This window comes from Anser cygnoides, chromosome 4 (genome assembly GCF_040182565.1).
Source record: "Anser cygnoides isolate HZ-2024a breed goose chromosome 4, Taihu_goose_T2T_genome, whole genome shotgun sequence".
Classification (NCBI taxonomy): Eukaryota; Metazoa; Chordata; class Aves; order Anseriformes; family Anatidae; genus Anser; species Anser cygnoides.
Window position 1 is genome coordinate 74,985,510 of NC_089876.1, and position 26,021 is coordinate 75,011,530.

Below are 26,021 nucleotides of genomic sequence, written 5' to 3' on the forward strand. Positions count from 1 at the left end.
ATGCAAAGGAGATTTGGTTACCTATAGCTGTGTAACTAACTCCTTGATCTGTGTGTAAGAAAGTCAGCTGCCACATGCAGTATACACTAGTTCCTTTTATGCATCTGTGCTGTTCTAGAAATGGCTTCAGCATTATTCCTAGTGAATAATTTTTTTCTTTTCAGCTCGAATCCCCACGCCAAACAGAAGCTGACAGGTCCAAGCTGCTGTCTACGTACAGCACGGAACTGCTGTATCAAGCTAAGCGCAAGTGCAATGCCACGCAGGAATTCGATATTGATTTGCATGAAGGAGAATTGGTGGCTGTCGTGGAGCAAAAGGACCCCTTCGGAAGTACGAGCAGATGGCTTGTTGACACAGGAAGTAAGTTCTTTGCACAAACATCCCAATAACAGCTTCCCTTTGGGCTATTGATTTCTTTTCATTTTCGGCCCCATCTGTTTGCCTCTGTCATACTGACAGCTGCATAAAACAGTTGGTTTTGAAATCATTTAACTGTATTTTGCTGTTTATTTTTTCTCTTTCTATTCTGATATGTAGACCTTAAGGGGTACGTGTATTCCTCCTTCCTGAGGCCTTACAATCCAGCCAAAGTGCAGAAGGATGTAACAGAGAACAACTTCTGTGATGATGATTTTGATAATATCAGCCTCTTTGTCTCTTCACGGCCCTCCTCTGACAGCAGCACAAGTCCAGGGCACAAGAAAAGTGACAGCAGCTCATCTCTTCACTTCTGTGAAAATCCGACAACTAATGGCACAGGGACTGGTGCTTTTCAGGATATGGATGATCAGCAAGTAAGTATAATACCTATTGTGCCTGTCTTCTTGTTTTTCTTATTTTAAATCCAGAATTATAGTGATTATAATTTAAATAGTTTCCTTTTGCACTGGAAAAGACTTGCACTAATCTGTCAGAATGACGTAGGATTTGATATCCTCTGTTCTCTGGCTTTCTTCAATAGCTACAAGGTAGGAAAAGATACACTATCTGTGAATATGAAACTATGAAACTGTGAATCATAGTCCTGTCTTACAAAAGACACACCTTTGCATCACTCCACCACACATACAATGTCCCAGAGTTCTCCCTTTGCAATCAGTCTGGGGATTTTCCCACTTAACTTTAACAAGACATCTGGGGCAAAGCTGATCAGCAAGGCACAGAAGTACTCCCTGTTTTTACCGTCTCCAGATCAGATTGCTGCAGATAGGATCTCTGGCAGCTGAGAGGATGGCTTGAGGGATCCATCCTAGCAGCTGCCACATTTAAGTGCGGGAGCTTTAGGAGAGGTGATTCTCTACATGGAAACCTTGCTGTAAATTCTTGGGCTTGTTCAAGGCTGCTTGGTGTGACAGCAACAGACACTTGGTATGAGCTGAAAACTGTACTGACGCAGCACTATCTTTTGATACCTCAGAGCTTGGTTTGTTCCTTCCCATGCAGAATTCCTCAGATCCTTCAGTTTTACTTTTTGTTTTGGCCCCATTCTTTGTACTCTGTGCAGCAATTACAGACCATGCAGTTATGTAGTGGCTCAGATACGTTATTACACATTTATATATACAGAATTCATGCTAACACAGAATGACAGGATAAGATGTGGCTACATTTCTGAATTCAAGTTTTGTTTTCTTTTTTTGTGGCTTTCCTTTTTCAGACCTTCTACGCTGTTTATGCATTTCAAGCAAGAAATGACCAGGAACTCAGTCTTGAGGAGTACCAGAAGGTTAGGATACTTCGTTTTTCTGACCTGAGTGGCAATAAAGAATGGTGGCTAGCAGAAGCCAAAGGTCAGAAAGGATACGTACCATCTAATTATCTCGGGAAGATGACATACGCTTAGGAACAGAAAGGTCCATTCAGCGAGTTTCTCTGAAGTAGACAATAATAATCTATTATAGTTTGCAGAAAGCAAGGCAAACTCACAATTGACTGACAGAAGCCATGGCATCTGGTACAGTGCACACATGATATTGAGAACCTCCATTCTCCAAAAGCCATCACCTTGTCAAGACCCGAGGGAGAAAACATTTAATAGGAAGACTGATTCTGATTAACATCTTGAAGAGCTTGCTTTTCTATTACCCCATAATTTTCTCTTCTGTCAGTGTCCTACGTCAAAAGTCAACCTACAAGTACACATTGCAGCTAAAGTTATGTTTTTCTTTCATGATATTCAGCAAATAATATTCAAGATGAAGACAAATAGCCTTGAAAAAGGACAAATTCAGTCTTCAGGGATTTGTAGTTCAAACTGAATTATTCCTAAGCCCCTACCTTGATGAACATAGACAAATCTCAATACTCAGAGCTTTTGGGTTATCTGTTTTTATCCTCAGCGACTTTTGTAATGAACCTTTTTCTCAGTGACAAATATTGAAGTGGGAAAAGAAAAACGGTTTCATTTTCATAGGAAACATTTCAATTTAAAACATACTGAGTATGTTGGTGCCAGTGGCTGGTCTCAGGGAAGAAGGTAAATTTAGTTAAATATGGAAATGCGGGGAGAGGAATAGCAGGCACAAGAAACAGGTAACATGAAATAAGTTATAATTCTCAGAAAAAAAATTCACAACTACTTCATATGATAGGCAATAATTTGTAGCGATATGAATGTGCCTCTAGGTTTGAAATTACATGCCTCTAGACTAACTGTGTTATAGTGCAGGATCTGTGTAGTGAAACAAAACTTGTGTTATTAGGCTTGGGAATTTATTAAGCTTTGGGGAGGGAAAAAAAAGTCAATCATCAGTGCCTTTCCATGAATATTTACTGTCTATCTGATTCCCTAGGTCAGATACAGAGATCATACTGTCTAGTGAATAAGCGAGGATTTAAGATGTGTCAAAATTTCTCTGTCAGAAAAAAAAAACATTCTCATTTTGAAAGTGAATGAACATTAGAGTAAACAGTGAGTGAAGAACGTATTGATGAGCTGATTTACTATTTGCAAAACTCAGGGTCAAAACCCGTGTATTTTGCTAAGGTATCTTAAAAACTGTCAAGGTTATTTCAATAAGTTAAAATGGTTCTCATCATATCCTCAGTGAGCATGGGAAAACAAACAAAAAAAAACAAACAAGGAATGACATGATTTTCAAGTCGTACTTCTTAAGGTTCACTGCCTGCAGCAATCCTTAGGTCAGGCTGGTGCCCTACACTTGAGCTAAACTGAATGGTGATCTCACGATACGTCATTACTATTACCATTGGTAACTGAGTGTTCATCACAATCTCTTTCAATACAGAAATGCCTAGCCCCTCTAGTGATGAATGAAGACCTTATTGTGCTAAGCACTGCGAAAAGGGGGGAAGAAGCAAGAGACTAGGCCTAAAGCAGTTAGTGTAAGTGAAAGATAAAGCTCCTGTCAGGTATTTTCTGTATTGCTTCATAATTGCTTATTACTGGCTGACCATTAAAGTGACAGCATTATTAAATTTGATGGGGGGATGTTGCTGATCAAGGGTGTGTGGATAAAGAAATTGTTCTAAAGCTATTGTGCAAATTTATACTTCCTGTAGCTGAAGTGTGGGGTATGAAGATAAAATGAACCCAAACCCTTACTGAGATATAATAGGAAATAACCTGTCAGCAAAGAAAGGATGAGAGAAATTATGGTAGCTGATGCAAAAAATAGTTTTTGCTGCACAAATGAATCTAGTTGCATTTTCTTTAGAGTCCTGTATTTTTATTTCATTTTGCTGAAAAGGTAAAGTTCTCAGTTTTGCTCAGATGAATGTGGATCGCAGAGATAAGATCCTGAAATCTGTGCTGGATTAAATCATATGACAGAAGCTTTTTGAGTTCTCTGAGATAGACATCCAGAAATCAGTATGTGAAACACTGTGAACAATCCAATGACCAGTAATAATAGATATCATGTGGTTTTGCCTAACTTGTACATAACCTTATGCACTTCAGTCTCGCTGTTTGCAAGCAAAAAAGGTTCCTATCCATTTTATTAATGGATGAAGCTGTTTTTACAGAAAACTTGTTATTATTTAAATGGAAAAAAATGAAGCTGGGGTGCAGGAGGGCAAGTATCAGCTTGGATGAATGAATTGAGACTACAATTGATTCTGCCCTACTGCGTTTTCCCTGTTTCGGTGCTGATATTTTAAGATTATGGGGAAGATATACACAAGAAGCTTTTCAGCATGCCTTACATTTCAGAATATTTTATTTGGAGATGACCTATTTGCAATAGCTGAAACAGTTTTAGAAATGACTGAATTGTATTTAATAGGCTCAGTGCAGTCATGTAAGCACAATGAAGAAGTTTAGCATTTCAGACAAGAAAATTAAGGGACAGAGTCAGAAAAAAAAATCTGAAGTGTTAGTTCTGAGAACTCAGCTTGAGTCATACGGAGGGCTCTGATTTTGAGTGTTATGTGCATTCCCCATGAAAAATCAGGCTCTGTGAAGGTGTCTCAAAGTCTATTCAAATGCTGCTTTCCAAAATGTTTACTAAGGATCCTGAAGTAACAAGAAATGAAGGATGAAATATAATGTAGCTGGCCACCTCTATTTCATTGAATTTTTACAGGATTTGGGAACTCCTAGTAGGCTATGAAATCCCAGCCTATGGTTAGTACCCTTAATTTTATATTGTGGGCTAATTTATATGACTTTATTATATTCTTTTTATCTTTACAGTATCTTGGGATTTGCTAATTTCACTAATAATCACTTTATTAGGTATTGAGGTAGATTGGCCTATTTAATCATCTCAGGAAGTCAAAGTTTTGTGTGTTATGATTTGATATTACAGATATATTGCAAGCTTTTATTTTTCTTTAAAACAAATTAATGCAAACAGCAATCACTGCAAAACATGAAGAGATGCTCTTTGAATCTAAAGCCTTCCTACATTAAGGAGATTTACAACAATTCAAATGAGACTTGCTCAGACACATTTTTGTTAAGGTCATGCTTTAAATACTAGGAACTGAGATATATTAGGTCTCCAGAAATTCCTAAGAACTGTGTAATGTTTTTGCAGCAGTTTCTTTCACGTAAAGAAGGTTACAGTATTCTAAGAGCTTTCTTGTTCTCATTAATGACAAAACTAATCTATTTTGATTGAAGCAGGAACAGGCTACAGTTTTATTAGACTGATCTTGCATATATTCAAATATGCATTTTACTTACTTGAACGGTTGTGACAGTAAGCATGTGCAAAAATTTCCAAGATTGGGTCCACTCAAGCTAAAGTGTTTCTCAAATCAGGGGCAATTCACTTTAAGTGTTGACATTGATAGCCTGGAACCCAGCAAACGTACAAGCCAACGAACAGCTCAGAGTCTTTGGCAACTGTGTGCTTCATTGCCTTCCCTCTGCTTGTGTACCTTTACTAAGGAGTCACCTTTTCAGCACAAACACAGATTGGAGAATTATTCCTTCTTTGTGACTGAGTAATTAGCACCTTCAAATAGTAAAATACACTTTTGCTGTCATTTTAAAAGAGATTGTAAAAATACAGATATGAGAAATGAACTAGAACTCTGAAAGAAAACACAGCCGTAACAATGCTTGTGCTTATAGATCTATTATTGATAATTCCTCTTACAGTACTGTTCATAAATGGTGAAAAATCTTCTTTTAAATTATTGTAATAATAAAAATTTATTTTTGTAAAGATATGTTGTCTTTTTGTTTTGTTAAAAACATCAGCGAGACTTTTTCTAGGAGCAAAGAGCTTTAGATGCTACCCAAAGTCTGCCTTCTGTTGTCAACTATAAAAAGTGTCACTGCAAAATTAGCACAGCAGAGAAAACAAACAGTTGCCTCAAACAACGTGCTGCATATTTGGTATACATCTTAGCTTATCTATTAATATGTTAGAACTTGCTCAGTACTTTTACAGCAGTGAGATCCAAAATACAGTCCAAGTTTGCAAATATCACATTACTTCTGTTCTTTTGTAGCTACTTCTGTGGTTGTGCCCATTATTTTCTGTCACATCCAGCCAGAGTTCCGTCACAAGCTGTAATAGAAAAGAGGTGTATTACTAACGTAACAGAGAACTTTGTGTTAGATGCCAGCATCTTTCCTTTTAGACCTGGATACCACCAGCAGTCCCTAGTCTAGCCAGAAGAAGTGCTCATAGAAACACAAAATGGTTTGGGTTGGAAGGGACCTTTAAAGACCATCCAGTTCCACCCCCCTGCCATGGGCAGGGACACCTCCCACCAGACCAGGTTGCCCAAAGCCCCATCCAACCTGACCTCAACCTGGCATGTTCATGCACCCAGAGCAAGTTCATTCACATTACTAAGGATATCAAAATTTGGGCATCTATGAATAACATTCTATTTAAGTGGAAGTACAGTATTACCATACCAATTTATAAAATTGGTAAGAAAAGTCAAGTAGCCATTCTTATAGTAAATCACAAAGCAATCTGGTTTAGGGACAGAAAACCACTGGACTGTTTTCCAGTTATTTTTTTCTAAATAAATATGAGATATACTTCCCAAAATCCAAAGGACCTTCCTTCTTTGTGCCCTACACTAGATTCTCCAATCTGAAGTGCAAATTCAGTTAACAGTCCTGTAGAACGGATTCCTCTACTGAAAATACAGTTGTTAATTCCATCCTAACTATAACTAAAGGCAGAAAGCAACTATTCCCTTCAATCTACTCTGTTTTTCAACAGTGCTTATCTTACATATTCAAGCTAAACACTTGACTTAAAAGACAAGGTCTATGCTGTAAATCCCTCCTGACCTAATACTTCAAAGAATCACAATCCTAACTGACATTTTTATACCAACAGAAGGAGACTTTATATTTCATTTAGGAATCTGGAAAAGTTACGAGAAAAAAGTCCTTTGCTGATACATGTTGCAGCTCCACTGCAGATTTTGCTAATAGAGCAGCATCAACAAGTCCAGCAGGACTTGACTTTATTAGAAGGAAATGATGGGGATTCATAAAAGGTATAACATATATTATTGTATTCTAAATGAATAGGAGATGACCTACAGCCAACTCATACCTGGGTTTTAGAAGTAAAAACTTCAGGATACACTTGAATCAGGTCTCAGAGGCATTTTGAATGGCACGAGCTACCACAGTTTGAAAACAAAGATTTTTTCTGCTTTTGTTCACCCCGTACAATGTACCTAAAGAGAAACGCAGAGTTCAGATGTAAGCTCCTGAACTCTCAAAAGCAAAGCTGTATGTATATTCAGAGGCAAGACGGAAGCAGCTTATGTCTTGAACCTTCCTGTGGGAGCAAATTATACCACTAGAGTGAATACTTTACATAGTAGCGCTCCAGCCGTTAAAAGAATCTATCTTCATACTCTGCTTCACAGCATATGCAACATTCTTCAGACTAACATTTCAGAAGAAAATATGCCTCCTGTTTGCAAATGAAAACTGGTTCAATGTCTTTTCCTACTATACCACCATTAAAAACCTCCTGTGATAGGGAGCAGGAAAGATGGGCTGATCAAAAAGCAACAGAAGCTCTGGATTCTTTCTCCTCCTAATGCTGTTATTTTTAAATTGCCCTGGAAGCTGCAGGCACTACAAAGGCAAAACCTTTCTTTTTTACCCCACAGGAAATTATAGTTAAAAAAAGAACAAAAGTTGTCAATGTAACTAAGGCTACCCTGAGTAAGTGAAGCTATTCCTTTAGATATTTAAGGAATCTTAGCCTAAATCTTAATTGTGGAGAGGGGAAAGGAGGTGAGGGAAGTATCTGCGTACTACAGCTATTTACACGTATTTGAAACATAGAATGGGTAAGAAAAGCTGTAGTTTTCACCTACCTCTTAAACTCTGAGGTGCTTTCATAATTAGAGATGCTCCCCTCAACAGAGGGTATGGAGAGGGGATTGCCACAGGCTGATCACAGTCAGCAAGACTCAAGATCCTTTTCCAGTTTTTGAGAGCTGAACAAAACATGGATCATCTGGGACAAACAGAGGGAGCACAGCTGTGAAGAACAGTTCAGGGGTGCGAGTGGAGAGCCAGAAGATATGATGCTTTCTCAAGTACCTGTGTCTTAGTAGCAGCATGTAAAGCATTACGTGTTGCCTGCATGTGGCTGGAACAAAGAAGTGTAACAAAATCCAGCAGGATAAATGAAAGAGCTGAAGGGAAGCTTGTGGGTGACAGAGCTAGGGTCTAGTCAGGAAAATGACACAAATGTCTCGGCAAGAAGCTCCTCAGAAGCAGTCACAGGGTGTACAAACCTTCACCGTAACAGCAGCCAGGCTAAGTGCAAGACTGCACTGGGGCTGGTGGGGGCTTACACGTTGCAAAGGGAAGAGAGACCAAGCTGATCCCACCTAAGGCTCTGGAAGCGGGAATTTACCATGCGGAACTTAAAGAATATCCAAACAGAGACAAATACACCCCCCTCTCCCCTTTTGTTGTTTTTCCCCCTCCCACACCTTTTTCAAGCTCTCAGCATTATTAACAGGTAGGCATAGGCCCCAAGATGCTTGTAGGATACAAGTCACCTCTAACACTGCCAGTGCCTGGATGCATCCCAGCTTCTCTCTTGCAACAGTCCTGCAGCATCTGCTTCCTTTGCTCCTGGAACTGAGACACTAAATAACAATGCAAGGTAAACACAGATATGACAGTTCTCATGAAAGGTGTGTGGAATACGTCACTCATTATAACAAGGAAACTTTCCCTATGCAGATTTTAATTTTTTTCATTATTCTTTATGAAAACAAAATATGAACATTCACTTCCATGATGGACTAAAGGAATACATTCAGATCTCTGAATAACCTCTTCTATTTGAAAATCTATGCTATTAGAAATACTTTGGACATATTTTAACATCTGAAATACCATATATCACTATTTTAGACACTTCTAAATACACAAGTGAATTAGGGTGGGAAAAAAAAAGCAAGTCTGTGAGTTGGGAAGAAAGGAAAAAGGTTTCTGAATATCCCTACCCAAATCAAACAAACAAAAAACCCTTCGTCTCATGAATGCTATGAGATGGACAGTGGGATGGCATATTAAGATCTCTATTCCGGATTACATGGGTCCTAATACTTGGCCTCCTGAGTTCCAGATCCTGGCCCTTGCACCTTCAGACAGCGTTGGCAGGCTAGCCAACCTCACATGCAAGCAGCGAGGTTGCCATGGGACTTGACATTAATACAAATCTGACACTGTGCCACACCAAAACTGGAGGTTGTCTGGAGGTTGTTTTGTAGTTTTTCCTCCAGTTATAACTTAAAAGATAAAACAGATGCCCTGGGATAGCTGGGTTAGGCCTGTGTCCTATCATTTCTTTGTGAATACAAAGCCAGGAGATTGCAATCAACTTCCTACAAGCTTAAGATTCTTCTCCATCTCCAACATACCCTGGTACCTCTCTCCAAACTGCACCTGCAAATCCAACACATCTCCCCAGACATAAACCCATCTACCCATAAGCCTTGAAAGATCCAACATCAATAGCCTATCAGGAAAAAAACCTGCAACATTTGCTAGCAAATTCAAACACAAAGTTTTCCAGCAGAAAGCATGCCTGAGTAGCATTCCTTTTAAAAACAAAATCACTGAGTGGAACAGGGAAAAGGAACTGAACTTCCATAATGTATGTGATCCATTTGCTACTTTGAGTAGCATGTAAAAAAGACATGCACTTATATGCATCTTCTCCTGTTTCTACCTCCCCCAGAAATTACTAGAAAAGATTTTCCTACTCATGCTATAACTCTGTAACAAACAGAGAGTGATTTTATCCATACGAAGTATTGAACAGTGACCAATGCTGTCATTAACTATTACTTCTGCCTTTGCTCACTCCTTGTATCAAAAGGCAGTGATCTCAAATAGTAATCACACAGGCTATGCTAGAACAGTTGAGAACGTAAACTTCATTTTCCAAAATAGGTTAGCAGGCACTACTACTTTGATACACACAACATGATCAAAGGTGCACCAAAAAGGGAGCTAACACACTGACATACACAGTGATTCCTGTCATGTTTTTCTGTTTTTCCTTCTCTCTCATATCAAAACAATGTGATTCAATGGGATTGGGGATTTAATTATAAGATACACTGCCCAACACATTTTCCATTCACATTATAACAGTACAACCTTAAGGTTTTTTACAGGTTGAAAATACTGTTTTGGCTCTCTTCCACTCTTCTGACAAGTTAGGGACCATTTATCTTCTACCCTTTCCTGTCCTTTTGTTGCTGTTCTCTGAGGGAAGAGATGAAGTTTCTCAGTGCACAAAAGCAAAATACACCACTTAAAATTCTCACAATATAAAATAGAGTTAATTTTTTGAAACCGGTAAAAAGAAAAATCTATTTTTTCCTTAATGAACTGTACAATTTGGGATAAACTTCATTAACTGCACAACACAGAACTCTGAAGAGCTGAAGCATTTTAAATATCAGAAAACAGGGTGAAAGAGAAGTGGTAGTGATTTCCCAGATTAATAATACTTTTATTAATAGTACTGCTTAAGAATGACAGGTTCATTAAATCCAATTTATTAAGTATCCACATAAATCTTTTTTTTAATACTCCAGAAGACCCAATGTTTACAATTTCACATTTCATTGCTTTGAGCTATAAAACAGGAGCATGTAATAGCAAATATCCCTCTAGCATATTCAATTCCTAATTTGTAAAGTCAGAAGGAATACTAGGATTACCTAAGCTTGGCCTCCTGTACATCGGTTTTGGGCTTCCCTGATTTAATTACTGGTTCAGTCCAGTAACTGTGGTATTTTCTTTAAGAGAAACACAAATGCTGCTGCTTCACAGAACACAACCAACAGAATCAGCCAGCAGTGGCACTACTTCTTGAGTTTCTTTTGAGCAGCCTTCTTCTTGACCATCTGTAGCCTCTTCATGGCATTGAGCTGTGATTCCTGAGAAGTCGGGCCTTTCAGGGAGGCTGACTGATTGCCAGTATCTGCTGTGGTTTTGCTTGCACTGCTCCCACTGTTACCCGCAGTCCCGCTGTTGCCATTCCCACCGCTCACCTGGCTGCTGGTGCTCGGCGTGGTACTGCTGGGACTAGGAAGCCCTACTTTGCTGACGTTGTCGCTGCTTACCGAACGGCTAAGAGTGGTTTTCCCTAGCGTCAAAGGTGGAGGAGGTTTCAGCTGTACAGGGCTTGTGCTGTTGTTACCAGAAGCTATTTTTGACCCGAGTCCCGTTTTAGAAGTTGCCAACCCTGACAAACCCACGGGTTTCTGGTTATTTGAAGAAGCTGCAGGTTTCCCGCTGGCACTCTGTGCTGTTGATCCCAGTTTGGTAGTTGATGGATTGGCAGAGGAGGTTTTGGCTGCAAAGGCAGCCCATCCTGTAAGGCCACTGGTTGCTGAAGAGGAAACACTTGTACTGGCTGTGTTCCCCGAAACTGCTGCTGAGGTCTAAAATAAAGAAATCGTTCTTATTATAGTAGCATTTATTTGTATAACACATCACAGCAGGAATAGATTGAACCTGTTTCAGTTCTTTTCCCAGGAACACCCAGTGGACATTATTTTATCACTGGTCACTACAGTTAAAAAGCATTAACAGGAAAAGGAAAGGATGCAGATAACTTCAAATTTCCCAGCCAAATAAAACCAGTAATACCTTCCCCCCATCCCCCCCCTTTCTTTTTTTAATAAAGCTAGCAGCTTATCATATGGCATTGGGATCCCCCAACTTTTTTCACAAGTGTTCCCATCCAGGCAGCACAACAGCAAATACAACTTCAAACGCAGAATAATTGCTTTGATTCCGAGTTACAGATGTGTTTTCCTAGGTAAGGGTCATCATTTGTTAGATTTGTTATTTATTATGCTTCTTCTGGTTTACCACCCTTAACCAGCTTGCAACAGCATTTATTAAATAACTTGGGGAATTAGAAACATGGGACAACATGCTTTAGCCTCCTAAATTAGATCTCACAAAACCATCTGGGTTTCCCTGTTACCATAACAAGAAGTCTTCTAACTAACAAAAAATACGAATGTTACTTGACCACAAAGAGCAAATCATCTTTTATAGAATTATGAGGATTCCTACTTGTATAAAATACCATTAAAAAAATCCTGGAATAAATTCTGTTCACTCTCTTTTAACATAAAAGTATAGTCAACAGCTGGATGTTTTAGGGACTTGATTTTTTTTTTTTTCAGCTCTTTTAGGGCTAATGCAAAACCACTGTGCTATGGTACCACCTCAGTACATGCAGTATAGCAGACTTTCATTCATGGTTCCTGTGAGAAAAGATGGGTCTAACTTCAAAAAAATACATGTAATTATGCAGTGGAATGCAAATTCTCCCTCTGAAAAATTTAAACTGCATTACCTTGACTTCTGTTCTCTTGAATGCTAGAAAAGTTGATGGGGTCTCAAGTTTCAACTTAATTTCTGGCTTCTTGACCAATGGATCTTTCACAGCTGGTGCAACTGAAACCACTGCTGGAGCGGGTTTTTGAGGTGGTTTTTGTGTCTTCTGAGCCTGTGTAGAAAAAAACAGCAACAAAAGCTAGTTATAGGCTCCACAACATAGACTGTTCTAAGAAAAAACACTAGCATTATCATATTGCAGTCTAGCCTTTACAGTTTCAAGTTGAAAAGTGCCTCAGAAGTAAGGTAACAGATTAGAATTGTGGAGGACATGGTGAATATGGTATTGGGGACAGAGTTCAGTCAAAAAGCCCTACTGAACAGGATTTTCTATTTTACTGCAGGGAGAGAGGCAGTGTTGATGCTTACGGAACAGGAAACCACTGTGCCATCACAGAAAGAAGGCAAAGACAGGGTAAACTTGAGGAAGACATGGACATGATCCAGCAGTATCAGGATGCAGGCTGTAGCAGTCTAAGAATTTGCAAGTAAAATGGTAGAATTCATGCTGAAAAAAAAAGGAAATGGGCATATCGAAGGAAAAGTTTAAGTCACTGCAAAGGCTAGCCTGTGCAATAACTGACCTCAAGCAAATACTCTGCTGAGTTCAGAGCCTGATGATAGTAGAATAGTTTGGGTTCTCCAACATGCTTCCAAAGACATCTGCAGACTATAAGATATCCTCATGTATAAGAAATAACCTGCTCTGTTCAAATAGTGCTCATACTAACAAATAAATGACTCCTACCATTCTCTTCATCTGTCTGGTACAGCGAGCACAGTACCACACAAGTCGAGGATCATTCACTTCCTTGTCCGTCACCTGAGGTTTATGGCAATCCTGGTGGTAGAGATTATGGCACTCCTGACACTCCACTAGCTGATTCCCAGAAATAACTGTCATTTGCCTGCAGAGCAAATAGTTAAGAACAGATTATTGGAGAAAACACTTAAAGGATTATCCAATTGTTGCAAATGTTGCAAGGCTTAAGACGAAAACTAGAAATATTTTTACTTTCACAAATATTTTGTGCCTGTGGCAAGTGAGCTACATCACCTTTTTTTTCCCCGTGTATGAGAAATAATATTTTAGAAATTTGGAATTTTTAGATTTTCACACGAGAATTTACATTAAAAAGTCCAATATTATTAAACATGCACACATGACACTTCTTGTTTTCTTTTTTCATTTTTATATTAGAAATTAAAGTCTCATCTGGTTTTCTTCACCTAGGGATTTTAGAGATAACTCAATGTTTACCAATTATGACTTTTTTATTATAGTAGCATCTGAAGGCCTAGCCTACATTTGGATAATTTTGTTGCAAACCGTAGAGCAATACAGATAAAGAACAAATAATTTTGCACTGACAAGCATGTAAGAATGCTTCCTGCTAAAGGATTTTAAAGCATCACCATCCAAAATATACTACTTTGCAGGTGTTTTATTAGCCATCCTTTTGGTCTCTACAGACAGACACTTGGGATTTGAGATAATACCAGAATCATGGAAAGATGGAACAGAGAGGATTAACTGCGCAGCACTGCCTTGGAGCAAACACGTAAGCTGGTGATGAGGACTTAATTTTGCGTGGGTCTCTGGTGAAAGTAATCACGCTATATAAATGACAAATTAGTGATGTACACATGACTAGAAGTATGTCTGTGAGTTAGCCAAATACCAGTTTCCTAATGATTTCTTCTTTCAGATGACAAATCAGGCTATTTAATTGCTAAGCTGCTTTTGCTCATATCCCTGAGGAGCAGGTACCAGGTAACCATGGAAACTCTATTTGTAGATGGGTACAGAAAGGTAATTCCTTATTTCTTTATATAACAGGAAAATGAAGCCTGAAGGCATTGTCCATATGGACACTAGAATGTTTTCTAAACATTTTTTCTCTTTAAAATGGGCTATTTAAAAAACAAAGAAAGAAACATTTCTGAAATTCCAGGACCTATTATTTTAGATGCAGGATATTTCAAAAGCCATTTTGTTTGTTTATTGTTCCTAAATAAACTGGGTCGGAACAAAGCTGTGATGTTTTAACCCCATGTCTCAAGGGATGAGACTCACCCTATTTAAAACTTACAAAGGTAATCCCAGACTGAATAAAAAAAGCCTGAACTGTTCATTCCCAGAATCAAGTTAAACCAGCCTTGTTTTTAAATGACAGCTGTGAAACAAGCCTATTGATTTTTTACCTTCAGAAAACAAACAAGTATCCGTAAAAATAAGGTTGTTCTTTCAATAACATTTAATTATTTTTTTTTAAGAAAAAGTTCAGTATTATCTGCAAATTGCTATAATATTACTTCATATAACTGAGGATCCTTGTAACTGTTGAGCCCTGTTTTTCTATGATCTGCAAGCATTGAAGGGTGAAGTTATTTTAATACTCTCCTTCTTTGTGCCTACCTTGGTATAACAGAACAAGAAAAAAAACACCATGGGCATCAAAGTTCAATACCCCTGATAATTGTGCAAACACATTTTACATTAGCAAATCCCAGAGAAACATTTAATGTCTTTACTTTGGTTTCTACATCTACTAAAAAAAGGAATAGTTAAAATTCAAATGCACTCTTTTGCATTTGTGAACTCACAGCTGGGGTCTTGTTGTCAACTTGTCTTCTTAAGCAATATAAGACATTTGGCTAAGAATAAGAAGAGAACCCCATGTACTCAGCCACTGGACACGGTGTTTTCATTCACAACTATTTGCACACAAATATTAATAGCTGTCAGTTTCCAAATACTATTCATACCAGAGTTATTTTACAGAAGTATCCAGTGCTTTTTATATTTCATATGTACAGGGATGTCAGTATTTCGACTCAAGATGCACAGCCTCAGTAAGGGCCCCCATACCGACAGCTGAGAAGTAAGTAGTGGAATACGGTGTTAACAAATGTTGGATTTAGAAAGTATGAAGTGTGAGTGCTCTGAAAAACATCCTACCCAGCTTGAGCTGGAAATCAAGAACCAGAAGACATCAGTTCCAGTAGGCTTCACATAAAATGAAAACAAATACCAAGTCTTGGATGACTGCTGCCATCCTCTTTCTATGGGTTGTTTTGTTCCTGCTGTGCTTCTCCCTCCCTCTGGCATCACCTTAATAGGAGCTATTTTATTAGTGCTATTGCAGGAAGGTAAAATTGAAAGATTTATTTCATACTTCATATGTTTGAACTGCTCTTCCTTTTTCAGTGTCTATAATAAAAATATAATAAAAAGATTAAAAAAATTGAACTAACACATGGGAATAATGTGAAATCTCATCACTGCATAACTGGTTAACAGTATAATTAGCTGTGACAATGGAAATTTATCCTGCATGGACTGGATGCACCTCCTTATCTGCACAACTGGAATGACCACGGAGATGACTGAAGGATAAAGTTAAACAGAACATGGCTTCCCAACTGGCTTAAGCTGAGCTAGAATATAGTAATTAGTAATGCTACCAGAAGTCTGGCCAGTCCCATCTTCCTCCCTGCCCTGGCCCCATGTTTTTGTATCCACGTGTGTCAGCATAAGTATGCTCACTAAGCTGACTGAAATGTAAACCTACCAAAGAACCTGAGTGGAGAGCTGATCCAGAAGCTGATTCAATTTATAACATACCGTGTTGGTGATACACCCCTAACTGGGACAAGGAAGGAGGCACAACTGGAAGAGCCAAATGGTTCCTTTTGGCAGCAGTGGGGACTTACAAGGACATAAATCATCTGTGAAACCAAATCCTGATCCAAGTTATTTGATCCCAGGGTGAATATTTGAAAGTGTATTTTTTAATATTTGTTAACATGAGATGTTGAGATGTCTTGTTAAGAGAATGTTGCTATGATCCATTTTTATAAGCCCTTGCTGAAAAGTGAAAAGAACCCATCTTGATTGCAGGATTGAAGATATATTTACAGGGTTAACTGAAAAACATGGTCATGTGTAAAGTAATGCCAAACGATTATGAAGATGGGAGCAACCCATACAGAACTCATAATAACACCACCAAAAATGCACTCAGAAGAGAACAGATTTTCTAGAATGTTGCTTATTATTAGCTATTAATATTTGAACTTGTTTTCCAATACTTAAAAATCAGTATTTGTTATGCTAGGTTTGGTATCTTGTTTAATTTTGTTATTTCTCATGTCCTGTTTCCCGAAGAAGAAAAGTAGTTTCTCATTAAAGGCTTAATTTTCAAGCAACCATTCTTGTTCATAAAGGATGCTTAAATGTACTAATTTTGCATATGTGCTTAAGCGATTTCCAGAACAAAACCTACAGATAGCATTAACTAAAGAGTACACAGACAAAACCAAACAAACAGAAGCACATACACAATTGCAATGAAGCAGTGTTGACTTACCTGCAAACAACACAGGCCAAACCCATTTCCATAGCAAAATCATCAGCACTGGTTTCCTCAAAGCTAGATAAGTCAGGCATGGATAAATCTTTACTCGTCTGAACTGTAATAGGAGAGGAACGAGCCTCTTGCTTCTCAAGCCTGGGCTTCTTTGGCATATCAGCTCCTTCCACAGTATCTGCTTTTACCTATCACACACACACAGAAAATGTGAAAATGCAGAAAGCTAATGGATCTTATTAAAATGAGAAAATGATTGGAACAATTAGCTTAGCAGTATAAGATGGGGTACTTTATACAGCACACACACAGAACATCTTTTCCTTAGATACATTTTCTCCAAAATATTTATGACCTAGGAGCTCAAGCCCACTTTTTGTGCTTCACCTCAAAATCCTCAGAAAATCCTCAGGAAACCTCCATTTCGGGTTGACACATTTTATTAACCTGTTATTATTGCTATATTTAAAACATTCAATTGTCCCAAGACCTAAGCTGAATTGCCTAAGTGACAACATAATTGGATAAGGCAGCTCCTAGGCTCATAGCTATGCACAATTAGTGAGAGCTGAGTTACACAGATTACACAGAAAAAGGGAGTTTACATGTAAAACACTTCAAATTTGTTAGCGGAGTTATGTCAACAGAAAACAAAAATCAGACTCACTTTATCAGAAGATTTCTTTTCTGTTTCTTTCTTCACCTTTTCTGATGCAGTGGGCTTGCCATTGTTGTTGCCAGAAGGCAAACTAGAAGCAGCTTTAGGCTCTTGCTTACTGGAAATAGGTTTGGTAACAGATACTTTTGGTTGTTCTACTTCCTAAACACAGAAACAAAAGTTGAAGGCAAGTTACTTGCAAGTTTGCAGTTAGTTACATCACCGGTTAGGCAAACAAAGTATCACACAATGCTGTTCACCTATACAAAATTTTTTTGGCTATATCTTAAATCTTTTTATATCACAGCCACAAATTAATGTTTAAGCTGCAGTTAGTTACTAAACCACTCACCTTCCAGAGGAAGAAATGCTTCTTATCTAAACACAGATCCTCTTTGGAACATTAATTAAAATTTTTTCTGTTTTTAAAATTCAAAGGGACAACAAACACAAAATTTGAGATAGTTCTGAAGACAAAACTGAATATATGCTGAAAATGTAAGCTGACATCTGATGTCACCGGATATCAATACTTCATTCCCTGATGAAGGAAAATCTTAATCTCAGTTCATATTCACCTAGCACGCTAATAATTTAGATCTCAACAGAAATCAATAGATCTTCTTAGTGATGCCTTAGTGTGAGCAATGGATAATAAGTGAGCCTGTAAATGAGCGATTAATCACAGCAATGTGTATGAGAAAGGTATCCCTCCAGCTTGGAGAGAAGTGAACAATTCTCCGCTGTACGCTGGGATGAGCCCTGAGCCTAAGCCCCACAAAGCATACTGACATTCTGTTGCATAAAGTCAGAAATGGTCTTCCTCTGTCTGTCGTAACCCCACGCTCCTGGCTCTGTTCTTGGACACCACTGTCAACCAGAAACTAATCCTACGGCCTGAGAATGCAGAGGAAGGAATTCTTGTACTTTTTTTTTTTCTCCATTTCTGAGCTTTGCAGTCCAGCTGACACTGGAGGCACAAGGAAAAGAGGAGAACAAAAGATTTCTTTCTCTGGGCTGAGCCCCAGTCTCACCTGATGTTGGGTGACTACCAGTTGAGCTGTTATTAGAACTGGCTTTCCAACCCCATCTACAGTATTGGAACAGGCTGCCCACGGGAGCGGTGGAGTCCCCATCCCTGGACACATTTAAGAGATGGGTGGATGTGCCATTAACGGGTACGGTTTAGGGATGGTACCCAGTACATCAGGTTGGTGGCTGGACTCCATCTTGAAGGTCTTTTCCAACCCAGGTGATTCTGTGATTATTTGGCTCCCTGCTCCCACTTAAAACTACAAACCAACGTATGCTGTAGCAGTAATAGTGCCTTTTAGATGTTTTGGAACCATGTACATGTAGAAACAAAATATTCCTAATGTATCAGCATACGGACCGTCACTAGAACACTCCAGGTTGACTTGTTGGCATCTTAGGGGAGAACATGCCCTCAGTATCCATATGGCAGTACAATGCGACAGTAGGATGTCCCCACTTGATTATTTTCATATGCTAATCTCAGATTCAAATATTCTCTCTAGCAGGTGTTTAGTGATTTTTCAGTAGATGAAAAATCATGCTTTTATATAGGATGGTGATGATTTTGGCCAGCAAATCATTTACACTTCAAACCGTTTGGGATTTTTTTTTTTCATTCTTATATGACTTCATCAATAATATTGAGAAAAGAGATCCAGTTTTATCAGTAAAAAGCTTTTTGTTTAATATTTATCTGTTTGCAAAAAATGTCTGCATTTTAAAGAGCTTTTAACTTTGATCATAACTGGAAAAATACGATTTTGATTCACCTTAGATAGCTTGTGCAATAGCTTATCATGAAAAATGCCAAAGCCAACATAGAAGTAAATACAAGAAGTACCATTGCAAAGTCATGACACTTGCGCTGTAGTACAGAATAGCCCTTCTACAAATCTGGATACACCAACAAGGTAAAGAGATCTTTTTTCATTAACTGCAATTAATTAAATGAATTATGTTGTGTAAAAAGGGAACAATGAATTTGAACATATAATTATATAATTACTCTTAATTTTTCCTTAGTTGCTGATTCTCTTTTTACTCTTCAGCTATAAAAGGTGAACTAGGAATAGCTGGAGCTTTTACAAGGCATATAAAAACGACGCATGCTGTCTAATATTAATACCTTCTGAGATGGACGATAGCTTGAGTCAGTTCCTCTGGCCAAAGACTCATCAAGAAGCGCTTTCAGCTTTTCAGCAGAATCCTTACTCTTTGAATGCAAGAAGCCCAGGGCTTTCAGAAAAATAGGATCAAGCTCCAGGTTCACTGTAGCAGCCATAGTGTTGCCTTTGTAGGAAGGAAAAATAAATAAAAAAAAGAACTTTATTCATACAGAGTATAAGTCAAACAGCATGTGGCTAACTATGTTGCATAAGACTTTTTCAAAATAAAATTATATTAAAACACAGCAAGGGGAATATGTGAATTAATTATCATTAGAAGATGACTGATTGTGAACTTAAGAGTTGTAGAACTTGACTTTGGATTTACATCTGAAGTGATGTTAGATTTTGTTCTTTGCCATATCTGTTACAAAACCTAAACTCATCATCCTTACACAAATAGAGCAAGTATTCCTTATTCTTCATATTCCATACATGCAGAATATTGAAATGAATGCAAAATAAGTGCAAATTTCAAGAAAAGCAATTACTACACTTCTTATTTGAAGATGCATATACAGGGATTTTTATCTAATTGCTCATTTAAGAGCAAAGTAAAATCTTACAGAATAATTCACTTCTGAAACTTCCGAGAATAGCTCACTGTAACATACAACATAGAAATATAAAATAGCTAGTATGCAATTTTATGTATTTACTAAAGTCTGAAAAATATATTGTTGATTTTTAAATTTAGTTGAAACAGATAGAAAATATAAACTCAAATTGTGACTTATCCAAGTTCCCTTGTGACAGCCTAGGTTTTCATATCAAGAAACTATCCAGAGCTCTAAGATACCACAGTACCTATGTAAATGGAATAAAGTGAAGAAAAGGGTAGAATGAATTAAAAAACCATTTGCTTCATAGCAATAGTATCTTGCACTCTGGAGCTTTCTCTGTCAAATTCTCTAACAAAAGGTCTAAGGGGACTGCATTTGCATCAGAAATTCTCCCTACAAAGAAAGATGCTCACTAACTTAATTGGTAATTAACAATCATAGATTTGAGGAGAAAAACACGGGAAGAGAAGTTTCCTGCTGTTTTGCAAAACAGATAAGCGGAATTCTTAATAATCCCTTCAAATCTCACTTTAAAACTTGTCAGGGTATTTTATTTCTTATACAGTAATCTAGAAGACGTTCTTGAAAGAACTTTCACCAGTTCTGCTCAAAAGCAGTGCCTGGACATTTTTTTCAGCTGAAGCCTCCAAGGTTTTGAGTGAAGAATTCCTTTTGATATTCAAGGCAGCGAACTTTTACCTCTCTGGCCAATGCACCAGCAGCGGCAGTCTGCTTCCTCAGCACTTGCCTAGAAGTCTCCAGGAACCTTTATCTCATGCTGGGCTTTCACGAGACACCAGAGAATCACTCTACTGAGATCATCAAGGAGTCTACATACAGTAGACTTCATAGGGATTTTATCAATGGACCCAGCAGAGAGTTAAGAATCCTCTTCAAGAACCTGTTCTCTATTCCTTAATCTACTTATCAAATCATTTTCCGGTGGCCGCAGAACTTCTACTAGAAAGTACTATACACCAGTAACTGTTTTTCCACTGATCTAGCAAAGACTACAGTACATGTCCCATCGATACAATTCAGTCTCTCTCTGATGCTTACAAAAAGCAAAATCAGTGTGTGGAAAGCATGTATCTTTTTTTTTTTTTTATGCATATACCTCTATTAAAATTTCTGGCTGTTCCTGAGCTCTGCGGTTAAGTTATCTGTTCCATTTCTTTGCTCTGTGAATATGGCTTCCAAGTTTCAGTACCACAGTCTTAAATTAGGACTGCTACACCCTCTATTGTACAAAAACTGTAGAATTAAGAGACCAATTACAGAAAATTAGAATGATTCCCCGATTAAAAACAAAAAAACCCCACACAACCTTCAGCTACTTTTCTGAGGCTTCTTATGGGAATATATACATGTACATAAGGAAGATGTAGCCTCAAGAGTCATTAGCAGCCAATTCAGTAAGCTTGTAGAATTTAGAGAACAAGCGTAAGCAAGACAATTCCATTATTATCTTTTGGAAGGTAATGCTTCCCAAATTTATTTTGAGCACTAGCTTTTTAAAGACATCTATTGTTAAGAAATGGTTGAAAACCAGATTTGTTTAAGAGTGTTCCTTGTACTTATTCTTTTATCTGTGCATGAAATTGCAGCAATTCTTTCTCTGTTCTCAAGGGTAAATTATAATAACATCATAGGCCACTGCAATTATAACCAAAACATCAATAGAAATTTCTCTTAAGGAGGAGGGAGGGAACTGGGCTTATTAAACAGTTCAAATATGCCGTAATTTGAAATTTGGTATTCAGTTTAGGCAGATTTTTAAATTTGAAAATGTATATTTATAAATTACAGATGGTAAGTGTATCTAATGGAAAGACGAACACATCAATAGCTGTCTTTAAAAAGGCATAATTTGAAAAAAACAAATGGATAACAACTATCAAGGGCTAATACTAGTGATTTCAAAAAATCTGCTTTGAAAGCAGCCTTTTCCAGTTATTTACAGACAAGATCAGTAGTTCGATATTTATAAAGCTCAGATCCAATTACACTCATTCATTCTTTCGTGAACTGTTGGTGAAGTCAGTATATAGCAATGCAATAGTTTTGGAGCAAGTAAAATGGAGTGTTTTATTAATGATGCCATAGGTGATTCTGCGCAAGAGCGCTCTGACTTTCTTGCTGAAGTGGAATCTTTGTACAGAAAATAATTAAAATGCTGTTTAGGAGAAAGCAATAGGAAAGAAGTAAATATGACACTGCATAGCAGTTTGATTATGCAGCTGCAACATCAGAGGGCTACGTTAAAATCCTTGGACCCAGGGCAGACTTGGTTTTGCACATGCAGCAGTAACTGAACAGAACACGTAGATGACTTGCGGAGCAGGGTCAAGAGCTTGAGTGCACCCTCTAGCAAGCAAGCATTACACCATTAGTCTAGCCCTAAAACCACCCGTCTCAACTTAGGTCTCATTATCTGGTAAGAGTTGTTTGATGACAGATGGGAGAAGACCAAATGTACAGTAAAAACATACTCCTAAGTTCCTGAGATACAAGAAACACTTCTAAGAAGGATAATCAATGAAAATGTCCCAGTGTGGACTACAATAAGTAGTTCTATGGGAAAAATGTTAATTGAGTAGGTTGTTATTCTCATTGTCTAGGAATATTTTGATCTCTCATTTCTTGACTGAATTATTGTCTTATGCCAAAAATCACACAAAATTAATTGAGCACTGTACAGAATGTGTGGTCTTTCAACTTAACAGCCAACCTTTCCAGGGTATTACAGCCCTTCTCTGGCCATTAATTTGCCACCTATTATTTTGCGTGCCTACACATGTATTATCTTATTCATCGTCACTGTCAGTTAAATGGATCCGACTACACGACATTTTGAGGTATGGTCATATTGCCTTATTTTCAGTCTGTTCTGAACTCCTATTTCTATTATTTTCTAAGAAATTGAGCACACTTTTCCAAAAAAGTACACACCTTCAATTCATTTTGCAACGGTATTTTCATTCCATTCTTTGTAAACTCAGCTATATTTACGTTTTCCACTGACACTGATTACTAAAAGGAGGACTTTCACTCACATCCTTTTCAGCTACCTTCAACACCTGCAGTAGTTAACTTAAAATCCAATAATATGGAGCAGCAGCACAAAATCCCTTTCAGTGTGCTACTCTGTGTTTATCAATAATTAATTTCACTCGCCACCAAAACATCAATGCATCCTTCCTTCCCCCCCTTGGATTTTTCTGTTCCTCAGGAATTTCTTTCTTCCTGGAGAAATCTAACAACTGTGACAGTGGCAGGTTTTGCATATTCACCAACAACGCTTTTTTCAGATCTCTCTCAGATTTAATGCAGCTCTTGATGAAGTAGATCAAGGAAAGCAGGAAAAACTGAACTTCTATCTTCGGTTTTTGTTTTAGTATCTTAATCAGGATTTGATTCATGACAACATAATTTCACAGTCATCTCCCACGAGGGGTATTTCAAAACTCACACACTCTAGCAGTTCAGACAACTGTATTAATCAGAACACTTGGATTAATCAGTTCTTATTTGTGTGACATCTTATCCAAAGAATTTTAGAAGGCTGGAATAAAATCTTCTATTATGGAGTTACTAGTACTGTGATCTTTCACTTTATATTATATTCTACAGTGTGTTTTATATTGTACTTCTAAATTAATATTTCGATCTATCACAGTAACCTGCTTATCTGACATTTCTATGATTACCCTATTGCCTTATATTTGCTGCTTCCTACTTCTCATAAACGATACATCAGTTAAGAAACAGAGAATGTCATGGGTTTGGCTGGGATAGAGTTAATTTTTTTTGTAGAGGCTCTTATGATGCTTTGTTTTGGATTTTTGATTAAAATAGCGGCGATAACACACCGATGTTTTTAGTTGTTGCAGAGCAGTGCTCACCCAGAGCCAAGAGCTGTTCAGCTCCTTGCGCTGCCCTGCCAGCGAGGGGCTGGGGTGCACCAAGAGCAGCTGGCCCAGGCTGATCAAAGGGATGTCCCTTGCCACGTGGTGCCACGCTCAGCAGTAACAGTTGGGATAAAGAAGCAAGAAGGAGGGGATGTTCAGAGTGACGGTGTTTGTCTTCCCAAGAAGCCGTTTCCCTTGACGAGCTCTGCTTTCCTGGAAGTGGCTGAACACCTGCCAGCCGATGAAGAGTAGCGAATGAGTTCCTTGTTTTGCTTTGCTTGCGTGCACGGCTTTTGCTTTACCTAGTGAACTATCCTTAACTCAACCCGTGACTTCTTGCACTCCTACCTCTCTGATTCTCTCCCTGATCCCACCTGGGGAGAGCAAGCGAGCAGCAGGGTGGTGCTCAGCTGCCTGCTGGGCTCAAGCACAAAATGGAATCAATCATTCTGTTTGGAAGGGGCCCGATGGGGCCACCCTGTGCAGCCTCCTGCTTGAAGCAATTCCAACAATGAATTCAGAGCAGCTCACCCAAGACATTGGCTTCCTCCATGGTCCTTCCATGGATGGAAGGAGCGAGGCTGGCCAGCCTGCAGCCCTCTGAATTGTCCTTCTTGCCCTTTTTGCTAATGAATATAAGACTTGCCTTGCTCCAGTCTTTGGGAATCTTCCCCAGTCTCACGACCTTTCCAAGACAACAGTGAGTGTCTTCATTATGATACCACCAGCTCTCAGCACCCCTGACTGCAGTCCATCCAGGTGCACGGACTTGTCAGGCAATCAGCCCACACTTCAATCCTCTTGTAGTTCCTCTTCTCCTTGAACCCTGCCTTATCACAGAAAGGCCTGGGAGGCCTCGCTGTAGTCTGGGGCACAGATGACATTGATGCCTCTGCCTCGTCTATGTCTGCTGTCAGTAAGTCACCTGCCCCGTTCAGCAACTGCACTATATTTAACTTGTGCATTCTTTTCCTGATAATCCAGCAAAAGCATCTCGTTGCCGTTAATCTCTCTTCCTAGTTTTGAATGTAGTTTAGCTTTGGCCTTCCTAGCATCATTCTCACACACCTCGGCAATATTTCTATATTCCTCCTTTGTAGCTTGTCTCCACATTTACCTCCTGTAATTTCCCTTTTGCAGTTGAGCTATTGACATGACAGAGTTCCCTGTTTAAAGTTCTTCTCCTGTTGTATCTTACCTTTCTACAGAATGCTTTTGTTCTTCAGGATAGTTCTGTTGCCACAAGAATCAATTTTATCAGAACATTTATTCAAGTAAATGAGATACCCATACCTATGCAACTGAAATATGTTCATCCCTGCTACCACTAGGCTTCAACGCTCTGCAGAAACAGCCCTGAAGAGGCTGCTTAAACAGATGCCACTGCTCATTGATTTAAGTTGCTGACATACTGGTTATAACTCTATTATTGTCTTTGCCTTTTCCTGTATCCCTGCTCACCGAGATTCAGCAGGTTTACAGATACCCATCCTCCCGGTGACCTCTGAGTGGAAGAGCCAAACTTTGGCTAAAACCCAACCTCCGCACCGCTTCCACTGAAGCTGCAGCCCCATCCTCCGCACCGTAAACTTCTCCCTCACCTTCCCTTAAGGAAAGAAGGGGATCTCAGCGATCCTTAGCGTCTAAAACCGAAGCGTTTAAGAGAATAAACCGTCCCCCCCGCCACGGCTGAAGCGCCTACCCCACAGCGCCCGCACCCCAGTCCTACCTGCCGGGGACCGGGGCCGGTCCAGCAGCACCTAGAGACACCCCCCTTCTTCTCCTCCTTCTCCGGGATCCCTGCGACACCCCAAAAAACGGGAGGGCCCCAAAAAAAGGGAAGGAGGCCGGAGCGGGGTACGCGTGCGGACAACCCCCCCCCAGCGCCTCCCCTCCCCCCGGCCCTCCCGTCAGAGCGCAGGGCCCGGCCGTTGTGCCGCCGCGCGCCGGGGGC

The 26,021-nt window shown here is 38.9% G+C and overlaps 2 protein-coding genes across 3 annotated transcripts in view; one reads left to right on the plus strand and one right to left on the minus strand.

Annotated features, from left to right (window-relative positions):
- Window positions 1–5,644, plus strand: part of ARHGEF38 (Rho guanine nucleotide exchange factor 38) — a 46,654-nt gene extending 41,010 nt beyond the window's left edge. For both annotated transcript variants that reach the window (XM_013195771.3, XM_048066463.2), the window contains exons 12-14: window positions 165–363; window positions 541–797; window positions 1,661–5,644. In XM_013195771.3, the coding sequence (XP_013051225.3) occupies window positions 165–363; window positions 541–797; window positions 1,661–1,846 (642 nt within the window). In that variant the 3' untranslated portion in view covers window positions 1,847–5,644. The remainder of the gene's footprint in view (window positions 1–164; window positions 364–540; window positions 798–1,660) is intronic.
- A 4,783-nt stretch (window positions 5,645–10,427) lies between these two features.
- On the minus strand, window positions 10,428–25,938 carry INTS12 (integrator complex subunit 12). The gene is made up of 7 exons (XM_013195770.3): window positions 25,797–25,938; window positions 19,554–19,717; window positions 17,402–17,554; window positions 16,735–16,922; window positions 13,110–13,269; window positions 12,321–12,473; window positions 10,428–11,391 (listed from the first exon to the last, which is right to left on the minus strand). Exons 2-7 carry the CDS (start codon window positions 19,707–19,709, stop codon window positions 10,810–10,812), a joined length of 1,392 nt encoding a protein of 463 aa, XP_013051224.1. The 5' UTR covers window positions 19,710–19,717; window positions 25,797–25,938; the 3' UTR covers window positions 10,428–10,809.
- Window positions 25,939–26,021: the final 83 nt, after the last annotated feature.

Bases quoted from the DNA above. Each gene is read 5' to 3' on its own strand.
- INTS12 (XM_013195770.3), bottom strand. From the start codon at position 19,709: ATGGCTGCTACAGTGAACCTGGAGCTTGATCCTATTTTTCTGAAAGCC. The intron at 17,555-19,553 runs GTATTAATATTA...TTCTGTGTTTAG, and splicing joins GCTATCGTCCATCTCAGAAG to GAAGTAGAACAACCAAAAGT. The intron at 16,923-17,401 runs GTGAGTCTGATT...TGTGTGTGATAG, and splicing joins AAAAGAAATCTTCTGATAAA to GTAAAAGCAGATACTGTGGA.